Below are 18,916 nucleotides of genomic sequence, written 5' to 3' on the forward strand. Positions count from 1 at the left end.
ATCATGACCTGAGCCGAAGACAGAGGCATAACCCACTGAGCCACCCAGGCACCCCTCTTTAAACTTTTTTAAAACTTGAAATAGGGCAGCTAAAAAATGATTTTATCTGACAGTCTAAATCACATTTTTCTTTTCCTCTTCTTTCGTTAACCCAATAGGGAAAGATTACCAGAATTTGTAACATAAGGAAAGCCTACAGGGAAGCTAAAAAGACAACAGAGATATTTTTGAAGTTATTTCAATTCCTGAGGAAGATACATCATTGCATTAATTCATGAACTAATCTCAACTCTATTTTTGCTTCATAATCCAATGCACATATTATTAGTTACTTTAGTTAAGACACAGGAAAAAAAATACAATTTCAGAACTGTTACAGAAATATAAGTTTAATAAAAACAATTTTCTAAAATTTCTCTATTTGTTAGGGTATTTTCAGCTTCAAGTAACAGAAAACCTGAATAACAGTTGATTAATGAGCTCATATATCAAAATTTTCCAAGTGGGCAGCTCCAGGATTGTTTCATCAATTTAACCAAATCATGGTGCTACACTTCTCTTGACCTTGCTTTCTTTTTGAAAGTTGACAGTACCAGCTTTAAGCATTACATCCTTTTATATTATCTGTTCGGTTCCATTCCATTAGTCTGTACAAAACGGTACCTTTATAAATATCTGGTAGTGTTAATACTACATTACTTTTCATTTTCAAAACTATCTTACTGTTGTTGCATGTTTGTTTTTGCTGGTGAACATTAATTCATATTTACTATCAAATGACCTAAATTTTATATTAAAAATACACAACACTTATACAAGCTTGTAACTAAGTAAAAACACCCCTGGGAGAGTAGAAGGGGAAAAATTATGTAAAATTATTATTAACAATAATGATGAGAGGAAAAAAAGTACAGAATACCATTTTATCAGAATAATGGCACAACAGATATTAAAGATGCTAACTGGAAAGCAACGAAGTCCAGTTACACGGAAAATAACCACTACCATTTCCTAGCTTAGTAACTAATCTACGTTAATGACAGCATATCATTAGCTTCAGAATCTTCTCTAAACTGCTGAATTGGCCTGATTTAGTTAATTGTTAGAAGTCTAAAAGGGAATAAATAAATAAAATCTTAAAAAAAAAAAAAGAAGTTAAAGGGTCCAATTCACAAGGACTTATTCTATATAATTATATACAGACAAACACACACTTATTTATTAAAAAACAATGTCAATAATATCAATGTTTGACCAATTCCGTTAGTTGAACTAAAAATCTTTTAAGACTTTGCTTTTAAGGTTTTCACAAAAATGTTTATAGATAAATTAGGACTTGCAGACTCTACTAACATAGCCCTCATGTTACTTTCACAGCCTGATAGCAGAAGGGAATGAAATTTAACTGTCAAAATTTTGGAGCTACATGAGGCCCTAAGATCAACTGGTCCAACCTCATTTTCAGATGAATAATCAGGCTCAGAAAAGTTATGTATACAATTTTGCCAAAGTTGCAGAGGGATGAGTGGCAGATCCAGATGAAGAGAGACCAAGTCTTCTGATTCTCAATTCACTATTCTTTCAATTATACCAATCTGCCACTATGGTTAGAACAGAATGGAATAAACAGTGACAGATGTGGGAAAATACAGTCAACAGATGTTAAGGAACAAAACAAGTAAACACATAACTACTATGGAACAGGAACTAGGCTGAAAGAGCTCTGTATCACCAATGTTTGACTGAGCATCTGCCAAATGGTGAAGACTCATATATGTTTGCTACCTTTAATAATACACATATGAGAAAGTATTCCTATTACAATAAACTGAGTTTCTATAGCAAACTATAAAGCTCTGGTGGTGTGACAGACTATCTTCTAAACATAATTTTCAATTAGTGTTAAATACAGAGCTTACATATGGGGAGTCTGCTAAACCCCCTGTGCTTGCCAAAAGTTATTCAGAAATAAACCCAAATTTTAGATGTGCTGAATTTTGATGTAATTATGTATGTGTTAGACACAATACTAATAAATCCCTTCTTTCTAAGCAGCTGCCAATCCACTGATTTAAATTGTAATTTCTTTCTGAGGGGAGCGTAACATTGTTACACTCTAGTTAAAAAGTAAGAGTTGAAGTTTCTTCAAATCTTGAGATGTTAAATCTAAGATAATACATTTAAATAATTATAAAGAGCAACCATTTAAGATGTTATAGTATCTAACACAATAAAAAATTATAAAAAGCAGCAGCAATTTTACAATTAGATATGCCATTTCTTTCTTTCTTTCTTTATTTAAAAGATTTTATTTATTTGAGAGAGAGAGAAAGAAAATGAGCAGGGAGCCCAGCTCAGGGGCTCGATCGATTTCAGGACCCAGGGATTATGACCTCAGCCGAAGGCACTCAACGCACTGAGCCACCCAGATATGCCATTTCTAATTGATGATCTTAATAATTCAAATTTCTTCTATGATTTCAAACAATGCATTTGAAATTCCCATCATAAATGTAGTTTTAATCAAATAACCCACATTACTGAATCACAGATAAACATAGTAATTATATGTTAAGTCCATCTCAAATAACAGTAATTAACTGTAGTAGAAAAGCTTTAGAACAGTTAATAAACAGAATGTTTAAATAAGCTACAGAGCATCCATGTAATGAATAAAATTGCTATTTTCTTTTTTTTTATAAGATTTTATTTATTTCAAAGAGAGAGAGAAAGAGAGCATGCACGTGTGAGTGGGAGGAGCAGAAGGAAAGGGACGCTGAGCACAGAGCCTGATTCGCAGCTCAATCCCACCACCCTGAGATCATGACCCGAGCTGAGATCAAGGGTCACAGCCCAACCAATTGAGCCATCCAGGTGTCCCCCAAATCGGTATTTTCTAGTATTTAATAATGTGGGAATTTAAATAGTATTTTCCCTTGTCCTTAGAAGGGCTTTTCATGGCTTATAAATAATAACATAGTAAGATAAAATAAAATTAAATGGACTTTAAAAAATCAGGTGAAAGTAATACCATGGGAAGACAATTGAATATACCACAGTTCTGACATGAGGTTTTCGGTTTGGTCTAACTTAATTCAGTGAAAGATTTTTTAGGAGATCTAGAGTACTGAAAAGACTGAGTGTTTTTTTAAGAAATCCTGTATTTCAGCTAAGCTTTACAAAGATTCTGAAAAGCAGAGTCAAGATTATACTAGATGAGTATCTAGAATTGTGGTACCAATGAAGATTAGAACCATATACTTTAATTACTAATCTGGGCTTGAGGAGTTAGAGAATTTCAGGAGACAATGACCTGTAAACTAAGATCTGAAAAGATGTGCAAAAGTTAGTTACACTTTGAGGTCAGACAGAAGAGTGATTCAGGTAGGGAGAACAGCACGGATAAAAACCCAAAGGCAAGAAAAAGTGTATCTATAAAGAATTAATATTCAGTGGTCATGAAACAAAGAACTGGTAGCAAGGTGAAGTTGGATACTAAAGATGGGGCTGGAAAGCTAATTCAGGTGGGGCATATAAAGGAAACTAGGAGTCGGGGAGTTTAGATTTAATCTACAGGGCAAAGGGACACAACAAAAAAATTTTAATCAAGGAAGGTCTATCATGTTTACATTTTATATTTTTTAATTTTTTTATTTTTAAAGATTTTATTTATTTATTTGACAGACAGAGATCACAAGTAGGCAGAGAGGCAAGAAGGGTGGGGGGACAGGCTCCCCGATGAGCAGAGAGCCCAATGTGGGGCTCGATCCCTGGACCCTGAGATCATGACCTGAGCCAAAGGCAGCACTGAGCCACCCAGGTGCCCTTATTTTATTATTTTAAAAAATACTTATTTACTCGAGAGAAAGAGAAAGAGAGGGAAAGCTGTGAGTAGGAGAGCAGAGAGAAAGAGGGAGAGAGAAAATTAAGCAGACTCTGCACTGAGTACAGAGCCAGACATGGGGCTTGATCCCACAAGAGTTAAGATCATAACCTGAGCAGAAACCAAGAGTCAGAGGCTTAACTGACTGTGCCACCCAGGTACCCAGAGTTTATATTTTTAAAATTACTTTATCTTATTAGCATGAATCCAAAAGTAAGGTTGTTAATCTACTTCTTTGTTTTCCCCATGCACAACTGTAAGCTCTAGAAGATAGAGCCCTAATTCACAATTGTATCTCTAGCACTTAGCTTATTATCTGGAACATAGTAGGTGACCAAAAAGTATCTATTGAATAAATATCCAAGCACACATTTTTGCACTTCACTGGTAACACAAAACTGCTCTATTCTGCTTGCAGTACAGAGTATGAGATGGGGGGAGAGGTGGCATACACAAGAAGAAGAAGACCAATTATTATAGCCAAGCATAATCACGTAAATATTTCCCAACTGTATTCTCAGCACAAAATGACTACTGTAAACGTAAGAACTTGAAAAGCCCTTTGGGAAAAAAATGACCTTTCTTTTTTTCAGTCATTTTTCAGAGTAAACAAGGTATGTTTTGAGAGCTCCTGACTGGCTCAGTGAGTGGACCTCGTGGCTCTTGATCTCAGGGTTGTGAGTTTAAGTCCCAAGCTGGATGCAGGGCCCACTTAAAAAAAAAAAAAAAAAGAAAATCTTTTAAAAATAAATACGGATGGCTGGGTCAGTTAAGCGTCTGACTCTTGATTTCAGCTCAGGTCATGATCTCAAGAGTCATGAGGTCAAGCTCAACGTCAGGCTCTGCACTGAGCATGGAGCCTGCTTGAGATCCTCTCTTTTCCTCTTCCCCTCCCTGGTCACTCACACTTACTCGCTCTCTCTCAACAAACAAATAAGAAGAGGAAGAAGATTAGGAACAAAGGCCAAATAGGTGCTGATAGCTCAAACTAGTGAAGTAGTGATGGAAATAGAAGATGGAGGTAAAACTGGTATTAGTTAATTACTAACTAGATCAGTGAACTTGCAGATAGGGTTAGCATACTCATGGGAAAACTAAGTAACACTAGCCAAAACCAGAGGGTCAATCCATCTCTACTCTTAGAACAGCCACAAGCAGGGACACGATATAATTTTGGTCACTTACAGACACACAAGCTAAGACTGAGAAATTAAGTTAACTTGATCAAGGTTACTTGACTAAGGACTGAGATACGCTCTGGAGCTGAAAGAGTGGTTCTCAACTGTGTCCACATGGGTATCAGAAACCTCTGGGGTCCGGGCGAGACAGACAAAGAGAGAGACAACGGCACATGGCTGGGGGTAGAAAAGAAGAGATGAATAGGAAGGAAGAGAGAAAGAGGGAAAGGAGGAGAGGGAGAAGGGCAAGAAGGAGGAAGAAGGAAGGAAGGATGGAGGGAGATGGAGGGGAAAAAAGACAGAAAAATGAAAGTGATTTTAGTTTCACTCTACTGTGCCAACAGAACCACTGAGGTTCCACAATTCCAAGTAAAACCACAACAGTTTTAGGCAGGAAAACGTTCCAAGTATGCAGTCTAACCAGACGTTCAACTCTGCCATAAAAAACCTCAATTAAAGCACCATATAGTCTCTGGACACTGTAACTTGTAGGCATACTGTCAAAATCAAGCACTTAGAAAATGTGAAATTTTCAAAAGAGTGATATTTTCAAAATTTCAATTCATCAGATCAAGCCTCTGGCAATACACCTTTTAAGTACTACAATTTTATTTAGGAAAAAAAAATCCAAACCTCTTGCATTTGTACAAGGCACTGAACAATCAAGAGTTCTGACCATTTTTCTACCCTCATTTTATACCAACTTCCCCACCCTCAACTCTTTCTGGAACACACTATGTTCTTTCCTGCTTTGGGACTTTTATACTTGCTCTTCTCTCACTTAACATGGTTCTTCTTAGTTCTCTACTTCTCATCTGACATTTTGAAGATGATCATCCCTGCAGAGATGGCTTTCCAACCTGCTCTATCTATAAGGGACCTCCCATGTGACTTAATCTCATTGCAGCCAATGTTTTTTCTTCACAGTATTTAATGGCCACTGCAAGTATCCCCACCAGCATGTGAGCCCTCTGAGAGGACGGATTTTATTCTAGGCCTACAGCTATCTCTCAAGCATTTCAAACATACATGGCACATAGATGGTACTGAAATATGTTGGGAGAGAGGAAGGGAGAGGGTCAAGCTTAGGTGCTAGCAGATGTCTGACAAATATTATTAAGTTAATGAATGAACTTGTTTGCATGGAATAATTCACCATAAATCAATTGAAAATTAAAAAACACATAGCAAAATTGGTGATTCTGATTTTATAAGAGTTGACTATAGCAGTATTAGGAAATAAATCCACACCTGTCACTTCTCCTAATACCTGTACTCCATGGTAGTAAAACTATAATGGTGAAAAAAATTACCACAATTTAATATGTATTTAAAACAGAAGATAAAATTGTGTTAAATTTTATACAAGACAAACTTTTTTTGAGAGAATCATAGGGGAGGAGCAGAGGGAGAGAGAGAATCCCAAGGAGGCTCCATGGCCAGTGTGGAAACTGATGTGGGGCTCCCATGACCCTGAGAATCATGATTTGAGTTGAAATCAAGAGTCGGATACTCAACCCACTGAGCCACCCAGGTGCCCCTACAATAAATAAATTTTAAAAACTAGAGGGAAATACATCAAAATGATAATAGATACATCTGGATGGTTTGATAATTTTTTTTAAAGATTTTATTTATTTATTTGACAGAGATACAAGTAGGCAGAGAGGCAGGCAGAGAGAGAGAAAGAGGGAAGCAGGCTCCCTGTCGAGCAGAGAGCCCCATGTGGGGCTCAATCCCAGGACCCTGGGATCATGACCTGAGCTGAAGACAGAGGCTTTAACCCAATGAACCACCCAGGCGCCCTGATAATTTCTTTTTTACATCTTTCTATATTTTCCAAATGCTTTAAAATGAGCATATTATTACTTTGATAATCAAATTACCACACTTTACTGGTGCTAAAGCTAGCCATGACCATTAACAAAGCATTGTATTGATCAATTTTGCGAATTACTCTATAATAATAACTCATTTTTAAAAATCTACAAATGATAGTCATTAAAGCTTACCCAAAGTGAATTGTTGTGCTGAGTCTTTGTTACTATCACTCTTTGCCACTTTTTTTTTTTTTTAAAATTCTGGGAAGTAGTTTAAGCATGATAGAAAAAACACCTCTGTACTTATTTCCCCCCGAAAATAAAGCTCTAGCCTTTGCCTAGTAGGAAGTATGGGAGAAGTGTCCTGAGGGTCCCTTCATGTGCACTTTTTAATTACGATACTATCTTCTGTTAAAATGTTTTTTAAAGTTTTTTTTCTCATAAATATGAACTATTTTAATAAAAAGATTCATTTTTATAGTAGCTAAAAGAAAAAGCATACTAATCTAATTTCTCAAATTAGGCATTTTAAACCACTGCATCTTAAACAAATACCATTTATCTAGGGATAATAATCACAGGCAAAGTGACTACTATGCAGGGTAACTATGTAAATTATTATCTAAAATAAGATACTTGAGAGTGAATCAGGGGTACTACTAATAACTATGCCAGGGCAATATACATAACACTGAGACCAACTCGGGCAAACCTGTCACCCTATTATGAGAAAAATAACTTGGATGCTGAGCTTGTAAACTTAAAAGTCGTCACCAGTTACATGAAGTCCTCTCTTAGAACAAAGACAACCTCTACCATGTTAGTGCCTAATATATGTCACTACAATGAAAGCATAAGGTGGAAAGGAACAGCAAACATAGAATAAGACAGTTTTTAAGATATTAATTCTTGCAAAACCCCCCACCAAGCAAACACACACATAAATAATGCCTTTGGAAATTTATATATAGTCTTTCTGCTCAAATAATGTAAACATAAAACTGGATAATACAGTTGGTAAATTTTTCTTCCTCTTACTCAGAATTACTTCAATTAAAGACATGGGGAAAGGGTGAAGAATGGTTACAAAGAAAAGAAAATGGACTATATATACTCTTCTACTTAAAGTAGTTAAGACAGGAGAGAAGAATCACTAAATGTCTTTACCCATTCCAGAGTCTTTCTTGGTGCCATCTGATATTATGTCTACATGATCAGAGTCCACATCATAACTAAAGAAATCATTCAAATAGGTCTTCGATCGCTGGCCACCAAATACATATAGGCAACGATTTTTCTGAAAAATAAGGAAAAAGGGCGAAGAAGGGAGAAAGTAATCACTTCCATGAAGTATTCAAAATCATCCTTCTAAAATTTCAACCTCTATAAAAGCAATTTTATGACAGATCCCATGCAATGGAGTACTATGTTGGTATAAAGAGGAATGATGACACTCTATGTACTAAGAGGTGATCTCTAGGATACCTTATCAAAGTAAAAAAGCAAGGTATAGAATAATGAATTCAGGGCACTGCCTTTGCATAAGAAAGGAAAAAGAGGAATGTGTGTAGTTTTTTTCATTCTTTCTGAAAGAAGCCTATTAAAGACCTTTTTGGGAAGGGACAGAGCAAGGAAGATAGATAGAAACCAGATCTCTCCAAAAGTACACTAACTTTTGATTTTGCCTTTGGAACTATCCATATTGCTTTTATTTAATTAACGCAAAAGAAAAAAAGCAATCCCTGAAATTCGAAAAACAATGAAATAAACCTACCTCCAATAAACATATCTATAAAGATATGACCACAAAGAGACATGCTCAAAAAATAGCATGTCATTAATATTTTTGACCACCCATCCCTAGCTATATCCTAAACAGAAAAATAATATGAAAGGAACCTGAAACATTCAGTAATTTTTCTTAGTTCTGTGATTCTATAAGTATTATAGAAAGACATAAGGAGTAATATATTACTGTCATTAGGAAGTAGGATTTTAACCTTATGATACATAAATACAAAATCAAAAGGGCATATTTAAAAACTCAATAATTCTTAATTTGAATCAGATGTCAGTATAAACTAATGATTTAATTTTTCTTACTAAAAAAGATACATGTATTTATATAATATACATATGTGTGTATATAGCTATATGAATGAGTATACTGAGAAGGGGGCACATCTACTCGACATAGAAAAATTTGGGCATCAAAAAGAATAATGACACACTGGATTAAAAACATCAAATATATATAAAAGTCTGTAAGTTCATTATAATGCTTAAAAAATATATTGGTTAATTTTGGAGCTTCAACTCATTAATATGAAAAAAATATATATGAAAAGTAATACAGAAAAAAACCAAACATTTAAATTACCTATCCTGCATGGTGTGCGTATTAGGGTAGCCAAATAGTTAATGAGGATATGTTTTTAATAAAATAATCAGTTAATAAATACAGAATAAATAATACAATTGGAAAAATCACTATTTTACAAACCCTACACAATGATTATCAATGACTGCAAAAGCCATTTGGTAAAATGTGGACAAGAACCTTTACTACTGATCAATCAGGCTGCTAACACCCAAACCCATAAAATAATTTTCAAATCACCAAAAGTATGGTAACTACACATTAAATGTCTCTTGATATTTTGCAATCAGATCATCTTTGATGAAGTATTCTTGCACTTCTCCTTTTGTATTTCCCACCCTTCTTAAAAAAAAAAAAGAGAGAAAATCTAAAATCAAGCCTCTGGATCTAACTACCAGCTTACAGGAAATATGGAGACTAAATGATCACAATGCCACAAGGATAAAATCAAGAATATGGGAAATTTGAGAGTACATATGATTCAGTCTCTTTAACAAGTAAATAAATGGAATACGAGGGTGTAAGAAATAGGAGCAGGGAGTACTGTCACACTTAAAAGAAATTTAAAAGACAAAACAACTAAATATAATACACAGACCCGTTTCAGAGTCTGACTCGAATAAACCAACCATATTGATAATGCTCTGGGTGTATATTACAGTGGTATCATTATTATGTTTATTAAAAAATCCTTATCTGTTAGTGATATACCACAGTATTTATAGGTGTAATGACACGCTGGGAGTTGCCCAGCAAAATAAAATTTCAGAATAAACTTGAAAATTGGAAAAACACTGAAGAAATGAAATTTAAGTGGAACAGATATATGAAAAGTAAACAGCAGTATACTGATAACTGTCGAAACAGATAAAGTACACAGGAATTTATTACATTCTTTTCTCTACTTTGATAGATGTTCAAAATAGTCCACAATATGTTTTTAAGGTTATGTTAACAGAAAGAAGCCCAACTTTTCACTATAACATCTGAAGAGGTTAAAAAAATGGCTCCATATCGGTTTTGCGGATACATTTAAATTCTAATCCTATAAAGTCAATTCTTAATTCTTCATACTTAATGAAGAGTGGCAGTGAGGAAAGTAAAATAAAATAATTGATCTTCTAGTTGCTAAGAGAAACCAGTAAGTAGAAAGGTATAGAAAGGGAAACAGCTACGATATCTGTAGTAGATAAGAAGTAGTTAGTCATAAAAGTGTCTAGATAAGCATTCAAGTAATAACTAGTTAGGAATTACTACGTTAATGAAAGACTCTCATACTTAGCAACTAGTTCACTGCTGAGGAAGTTTTACTTTTGTCTATCATTGCTAACACTAATCATTTATTTTTTGAAAAGTTTTGATTGCTCTCTGAAGATCTGGATTTTACTACTTCTTTTCCTATTGAGAATATACACAACAAAATAACAATACAATGTATAGAATATTCTTACTGAGTGGAATAGCATGCAGTGTCCTATCCGAGACTGGATGTCCTCAGGCCCAGCATTACAGGAGTCCTCTCGAAGAAGTTTCCAAGTTTGACATTGGCAGTTGAAAGCAAACAACCCACTGAACTGTGGTTCACTGGCTCTGCTGTCGTCTACGCTGCCATTACATGTCAAAATTCTGCCACCAAAGGTGTAGATCATATGTTTTTCTGAGTCCATACACATCTATCAGAACAAGGCAACAGATTGAATAGTTACAGATTGTTCCTGTCATTTGGGCTAAAATGAAACCAATGTGTGCAGTTTTAGATTCTTGAGAAACTAAACTTTGTCTTAATAGCACTAAATACCACCCCTGTTTATCATGTGCACTTACTATAATATGCTCACCACCTGGCAAAGATTCAGGATGCACTTCTACATACTTTTTTGGGTTTTCATTTTTCCCAGAAGAGCAAAATACACTGATGACCTTTATGTTTTCTTGAAACTTTATTTTTACCACATCAATCAATAATATATGAGGTGCTGATTTATACCAAAGAGTGAATGCTAATCATACTCTATGGGTAAATAGAGTATGATTTACCTCCTTCTCATCCTTCTTAGAAAAATTCCCTTCTTTCTATTCTAAGCAAGCATCCATCCTATTAATCTTACTACCCTTTAATCAGAGGGCAGCTATGTCAGTAAGAGTGATATAACTAAATTTATCTTTCTGCATTTATTTCGCAAAGCTCTTCCAATTGTGTTGTTACAATACAGAAAAACAAAGAAATGTTTGCAGCAGTCTCCAGACTGACTTCTCTAATAATGAATCTGCCTTCTTTAACATAATACTATAAATTTAATTTTCTTTGAGGTATGTTATACAATTTATGGATTCTTTCATTCTTTTCAGTCAGGGAGATCATGGCTTTTCATAAAAATATCTCTGATAAAAAAGCCATCTGTCACAAGACAGTAAAAATCAAATTCTATTTCAAAGAATATGTAAGTCCTAGCTGGGAATTAGATGTTGAACACAAGTGGCATTGATATTTAAAGAATAAAGTGCATATACAAAACATTTATTTTTTGGTTAAAGCACAAATACTAGCCATTATATGTTCAATTTTCTCCTCGCATCAAATTGTGCTATTTATCTATTTTCGTACTGTTTTCAGGAAAAAGCTATTTTCATAATTGTAAATTTTGGCTTTTTAATTAATATTGAAAAGATTATAGCATCTCCCAATTTCCCCCTAATCACTAAAAGATCCAGTCACTTCCCATTTCCCAGGTTTCTGACAACCTTCCATAAATTAAGATGAAAATCTGCTATTACTCAAGGGTGAAATCTAGTGAATATGGTTGAAAGTATTCCCACTCTTTAATCTTAAATGATCATATTATTAAAAGTGATCCATAAGTTGCTGAAGACAATTCAGTATAACCCCATTCATCTACTACATCACCGTCTGAGGTTTCACTGAACCTGAGTCACTTTACCCTGTCCTAAGGACCAAAGGCCCAGATCTCTCCAAACACCTCAGGTTCATGCTGAAAAAGGAGGGAATCCACATTATGGGAGCCTATTTAAATATTTACAAATTTATAGATTCATACTAATTTTGGCTAATATCCATTTCCAATGGTTCTACTTCAAAAGGAGTTTCTATTTCTTTCTGGGGATATTTAACTTTAATTTTGATGTGGCTATTCTCATTTGTTATTAGTGGTGAAGCATAAACATTTTTATCTTGGTAGCTTTTTCCATTATACCAGACCAAACCAACACAAAAAAAGAGTGAGAAACTATAGTACTTTCATGTATTCTTTCCCATACCTTAGAACAAACAGGACATAAAACAGATATAATTAATTTTATTCCTTTATCTTGGTTCTTCCCTGGATAAGATAAGCAGTTTCAATGAGGGTCAATTGTCAAACAAGAAGTGTTACTCACTCTAGGCAACTTTATGTTGTTCAGCAGTTTAGGATTTCCTTTTCATTTTTAATCTCTGAAAGAAATTTCTGAAAAGCTTGTAACTTATTAAAGTCTATATGATAATATTAACATCTTTTCTCTTGAAGACTTCAAGAGATCATTTAAGTCATATCTTGAAGACCACTCACTCATCTACTCTATTGTGTTAGATATTTAGCTCCTAAAATCAAACAAATAGTGGATAGCCACTTATTTCCCACCCCAATGTTTTAAAATCCAAAAGTCTTTATTTTGCTCTGTCACATGAATGCAGATTGTTTAGGATTAGGCTGGGTTCAGAACAATTTTTCTCCTCACAAACTCTGAAGCTTTCTAACTAGTGTTGCTCAACACATCAACCTCCAAAAAAATGATTCATATCAATCTGGCCCTTGCTTACTTACAGTAACCAGATTCCTCTCTGCGGCTTTCAGGATTTTTTTCTTAATCCATAGTTCTAAAATTTCATTAAGAAAGTATCTAGAAACAGCGCAGAGGACCATAGGTTAAGGGAGGGAAAACTGGAGGGGAAGTCATCAGAGAGGGAGAAAAACCATGAGAGACTCTTTACTATATAGAAACTATAGTTTCTATAGTAAACTCAGTTTATACAAACTGAGGGTTGCTGGAGGGGAGGTGGGTTGGGGGATGGGGTCATTGGGTGATAGGCATTAAGTAGGGTATGTGATGTATTGAGCACTGGGTGTTACAGGCAACTGGTAAACTACTGAACACTACATCTGAAACTAATGATGTACTCTAAGTTGGTTAACTGAATTTAAATAAAAAATGAAAAAAAAAAAAAGAAACTAACTAGGTAAGGTTATTCTTTAACATTCATCCTAATCTGCCCCTGGCGTTTCTTTAATCCTAAAACCTATCTTCAGTTCTGGGACCCTTCTTCCTTTTTAACCTTAAGGCATGTTGTTCTCAGTTTGCGTCCATTCTCTTTTTCTAGAACTCCTATTAGATGGATATTAGAACTTCAGGATCTTTTCTCTGTTCCTTAACTTTTCTCTCATAATTTCAGCTCACTAATTTAGTAATATTTAGAGATGTGAGCTTTTTAATCAATTGACTGAAACTTTTAGTTTGGCTATCAAATCTTTAACTTATAGTTTTTCTAGATATTTCTTTTTCATGAATGAACAGCCTCCTGAATTGCTCTAAAAATACCACTTAAACGTAAAGGCTTCTTCAGTCTATATAACTAGCTGTTTTTCCTTGTTAATTCTTAATCTGTTGAGTTCACTACCCCTGTCTCATGGTATTCATTATTTTCAAATATTTGATTCTTTTGGGTAGGGGGAATTGTTGTTCTAATCCTCTGTCTGCGAATTCCTGTTCACCTGCCTCTTCATATACAGCAGCCTGCTTCAAGGGACTGGAAGGGAGAGATGAGATATGATGCTGTCAAGGGCTCCACAGCTGCTCTCCAGTGCCTCTTGGGAACACTGCCCTATCCATCCAGCCCCAGTGTCCACACTCAACACCTGACCTGTGAATAATTACCTCAGCCAAGTGTTGCTCAAACTGGAGAATGCCCAGCTGTCCAGTCACCAACTGATCACCTGTTTGCCCCAGCTACATAAACGTTGAGAAAATTGAAGTTTTTTTTGGTGTGAAAAATTGAAGTTTTATTTATTTATTTATTTATTTTCCAAAAGATTTATTTATTTATTTTAGGATTTTATTTATTTATTTGACAGAGAGAGAGATCACAGTAGAGACTCTATTTTTTAAAAATTTTTAAAAGATTTTATTTATTGGGGCGCCTGGGTGGCTCAGTGGGTTAAGCTGCTGCCTTCGGCTCAGGTCATGATCTCGGGGCCCCGGGATCGAGTCCCGCATCGGGCTCTCTGCTCAGCAGGGAGCCTGCTTCCTCCTCTCTCTCTCTCTGCCTCTCTGCCTACTTGTGATCTCTGTCTGTCAAATAAATAAATAAAACCTTAAAAAAAAAAAAAGATTTTATTTATTTATGACAGCGCGAGTGAGAGAGGGAACACAAGCAGGGTCAGCTGGAGAGGGAAGAAGCAGGCCCTCTGCTGAGTAGGGAGCCCGATATGGGGCTGGAACCCAGAACATGACCTGAGCCAAAGGCAGCTGCTTAACAACTGAGCCACCCTGGTGCCCCTATTTTTTTTTTTTTTTTAAATAAACTTTGACTCTAGTTGCTGCAATCTTAAGGACTCAGTTTCTTCTGTTTGGATATGAACCTATTTGCTGTCTACCTTACAGGAATTCTCCCCAAGGACATTCTTTCTTGTTTTCAACATTACTATTAATGTATTCTTTTGCATTTCATAGTCTATGGGGTAAGAAGACAGGGAGAACATCAATGAGCTGAGATCTCCAATTCTTTGACTGAAGTTTCTCCAGTCACTTCTTGGCTATCTTGTATTCTATTTTCTAGTAATTTCCTCAAAAAGTGTTTCTACTTGAAGGATAATTCAGGTAGATATAAAGCTCTTGGCTCACATGTCTTGTCTTGAATACTTTCTCTATTGTCTCTCTTAGCATTGAATGCAGCTGTAGAGGAATCTGAAACCAGACTCATTTTATTTCTCTTATAGGTGATTTGATAATTTTGCCTAGATGCCCAAGAATGCATCTTTATCTTTGAAGTTCAATATTAGTTACTATTATATGTCCCTGCTTGGTCGATTTTCCCTTAATATAGCATGCCCCCCCCCTTTTTTTAAATAGCATGCCCTTTTGATACATAAATAGTCTTGAATTTTATTTATAAATATTTGTTCTGCTCCACTGTTTTGGTTTTCTTCTTTAATGTCTCCAATTATGTGTACGTTGGTTCTCTTCTGACTGTATTTGCTATAATTTTCTGGCTAAACCTTTCTACATCTTTATTTCTGTTCTCTTCATCTACTCTTCTTATTTCCATGCTACATGACCCTTACCTACTCTTTATACTCCTTTTAGATTATCCTTCATTTCTGAAAGTGGTAATATGTTTTTCTTTAGTTCCGTTCCTGAATTTCATCAGGTCCAGTTTTACCTATACCTGTTACTTAGCCATCTCATCTGCATTCTTGAATTTATGCTTTCAAGCTTCATTAAGCCATTTAATTCATGTTAGAATACTGGAATATAATTTCTCACCTGCTGCTGGATGAAGAAAAGGTTTGCTTTTCTTTTTCTTTTTACTGTTTTTCTTTAGAGTAAGTCTCTAAAGACTTGGTGTTTATCACTTTCTAGTTTTTCATATTTAAATGAGTTTAATCTCCCTGGACCGGATAACAGAAGGTTCCTATACAAGGGTGATGCTCTTGCTCAAGGATGTCTCCTGTTGCTACTCAATTAAATGGCTTCTTCAAAATATGGTACTTCTGTGAAGTCATGTCTTCTCTAACTATGAACTTCTCCTGGTTTAGGGGGCTTCTATTTCATGCCTTGAGTTCTGCCCTATTAAACTGTGTGGGCTTCAAAACTAGCTCTGGGTATTTCAGTTGTTTCTGGGTAAACTTAAAAGGAATTGGGAATTGTGGGTTTCTGGTTCTACTGAATATGTGACTTATGGGGGTGTTTTTCTTTAATCTTTTTGTTTGGTTCTCCTTGTCACAGAACATCATACAAAGCAACATGGAAAACTTCAGAACTATCTTAATAAATCTAAAAGTCTTTAATTTTTTTAGTATGTTAAAATTTTAAATCGCAAAATAACTTCTAAACACATCTTCATGCCTCTAGCTTTCTCAACATTCTTCTCAAATTTGAATGGTAATTGTCAAGTCTTAATGTGTCATGAATGACCCTAAGTAATTTTTGGAGTAGCTTTATTTATATGAACTAGAAGAGAAAATGGGGACTTATAAAGATTATATTAATTGTCGATATCCTGGTTTCTTCACCCCCACTGTTCTTCTATTACACCTAATCAGATGAAAATCAAGCATCATGTAACAGAACCTAGCTTCCAAGGAACATTCTATTTTATCAAAGTCAAAACAAACAAGGGTCACAGACAAGGACCATAAATGTGCTATACTCAAGCTACCCCTAAGGTATTCTTTTTTCAATCTGTAAAAATAAAGACATAAGCATCTTTTGTAAAAGAAATTTGTAACCAGGTGGAAGAAAATAAATGGTTTCCCTAACAGTGTTATCTGCTGATGTTCTATTTAAAAAAAAAAAAAAAAAAAAAAAGATCAGAACCAGCCTAACATTTTTTTGAAGTTATTATTTTCCATATGAACAACAATGAGGATGTCAGCAGGGAAGTGCAAAGCTCAGTTATGGAGAGCCAGAAAGGGTTCTAATTCAATCTGAGGAATACTTTGAAAACTAATGTTTTTGATTTTCCATCTACCACTCACTTCATAGGCATAAAACTCAATCCTCTTTTCCTTATCATTTTCCTATAACAACTACTTGTTAATATAAATATGTCAGTAGTATAGTTTAAAAGCAAAGAATTAACAAAAATCTCCAAAGAAACAATAAATTTTTTAAAAGACCAGTGTTTTAATTCCTAGGCCCAAGCTAGATTCTGTAATTATCTTAGTATTACTTACCATTTCTCAAGTACTAGATAATGAAAGCTAGGTTCATCACTACAGTGTTACAAATTTTTTTTTTTTAAGTCTTTTTCTCCCCATACTACAAAAACAACTTCTGGATACAGGCTGAGCCAAATAAAACTGCCTGCAGAATTCAGTGGTTACTGTTTGTGTATGACCTATACTAAACTGATGTGGACTAAACATTCAAAGACTCATAACAATGATAATGACATCTATGGGGATGATGAGAACTAGATGTGCATTAATATTAAAATGGCATATAAATTGCTATGTGTAGTCTTCTTGTCTATAGCACCATTATGTGATTTCTCTTGGTGTTCAGTTCAAACTTAACTTCACTTAGTGTATGTCACATTCCTATCTGCTTTATATAACAAATTTATGATTATACACAAAAGTAAAAATATTTCACTCAAATTGGAAACTCTAGATTTCAAATTCTCAAACTCATTATAGAATAATTTTAAATTTCTCCCAGGAATGTAGAGTAAAATGTTTTAAGAGTGTAAGTTGTTACTGTTGAGTTATGACCATTTATCATAAAATAGTTTTTCCTAATATGTACTCTCCATCTACTCTCTATACATTTTTATAAATTAATGCTTGTTGTTCTAAGATCTTGGTGTTTTACAATGCACCAAATACGAGAAAAAAAAAAATTAAAGCTAACTTTATACCTACTGAAGTAAGACTTATTTTTATTGTCTGTACTAGGTATTTGTAGGAAGTTACCAATAGACAATGCAGCATAACACGTAAAATAGACTCTAAGAACAAGAGTTACTGAGCACTAATTAATTCCACCATAAATTTATCTGTGCACCAAACCTGATGATCAAACACCAATTTCGGCCCTCCATCAGCAGCAGTGTCCTCACTGAGTAACATCCATGTGTTTGTGTCAATGTCATAACGATAGAAGTCACTTTTCAGAGATTTGCTGTTCCTCACGGAGGAATCCAAATAACGCCCCAATGTGTAGATTTGCCTTCGTTGAATGTCAATGCACATTTTATGACATGATCTGGCACTAGGACCATTCTGTGGAGAACAAAGAACAAAAAAATTCAAAGAATAACAGGAAAATAAAATTAAATTCCTTTTTCAACTTTCATTAAAAGGTTTGCAATAGAAGTCTAACACAGGGTTTAAATCTTACCACAGAAATGCTTAAAATCTACCAGAAAAGAAGAGATGAACTACTGTGTACCTTATGGCACTCTGTTTAGAACACTTACATGGCTTCTATTATGTATCCACTGCATTGTAGTCGTTCGTACACAGAGCTTGATTCTCTAGTACATGTCAAGCTAAAGACACAATTGGTCTTTAAAAATATTTCTCATTAGGATTTCTCATCAGAATCTAGCACAAAAGATACTCCAAAAATATATAGAACTGCTGCATTTCATAACTGAAAGGAACCTTAAAAAAATCTCTAGTTCAATTATCTCCTTTTAAAGATGAGGAAATATAACCCAAAGAGGGGAAGTACCCTCCTGAAAGCTAGTAAACTAGTGACAGCACCAGAATAAAAATGCCAAATTTGATTTTTTCGTCTACCCTTTACTTACATAAAACTGACACTCCTGAGTAAACAAATAATACAATGAAGGAATAATATAAAGAACACTATATTATCAACAACAATTAATTATTTGAGATCACTTACATCCCTGGACTGAATAAAAGGTTAA

General features: G+C 34.7%; 1 protein-coding gene across 3 annotated transcripts in view; it reads right to left on the reverse strand.

Moving 5' to 3' along the window:
* Positions 1 to 18,916, reverse strand: part of MKLN1 (muskelin 1) — a 306,882-nt gene that overhangs the window by 43,903 nt on the left and 244,063 nt on the right. For all 3 annotated transcript variants that reach the window (XM_082694003.1, XM_082694002.1, XM_082694001.1), the window contains exons 10-12: positions 18,048 to 18,260; positions 10,713 to 10,934; positions 8,049 to 8,178 (exon numbers count right to left, since the gene is read on the reverse strand). In XM_082694003.1, coding sequence (XP_082550129.1) covers positions 8,049 to 8,178; positions 10,713 to 10,934; positions 18,048 to 18,260 — 565 coding nt within the window. The remainder of the gene's footprint in view (positions 1 to 8,048; positions 8,179 to 10,712; positions 10,935 to 18,047; positions 18,261 to 18,916) is intronic.

The sequence above is a fragment of the Mustela nivalis genome, assembly GCF_964662115.1.
Source record: "Mustela nivalis genome assembly, chromosome: 12".
Taxonomy (NCBI): domain Eukaryota; kingdom Metazoa; phylum Chordata; class Mammalia; order Carnivora; family Mustelidae; genus Mustela; species Mustela nivalis.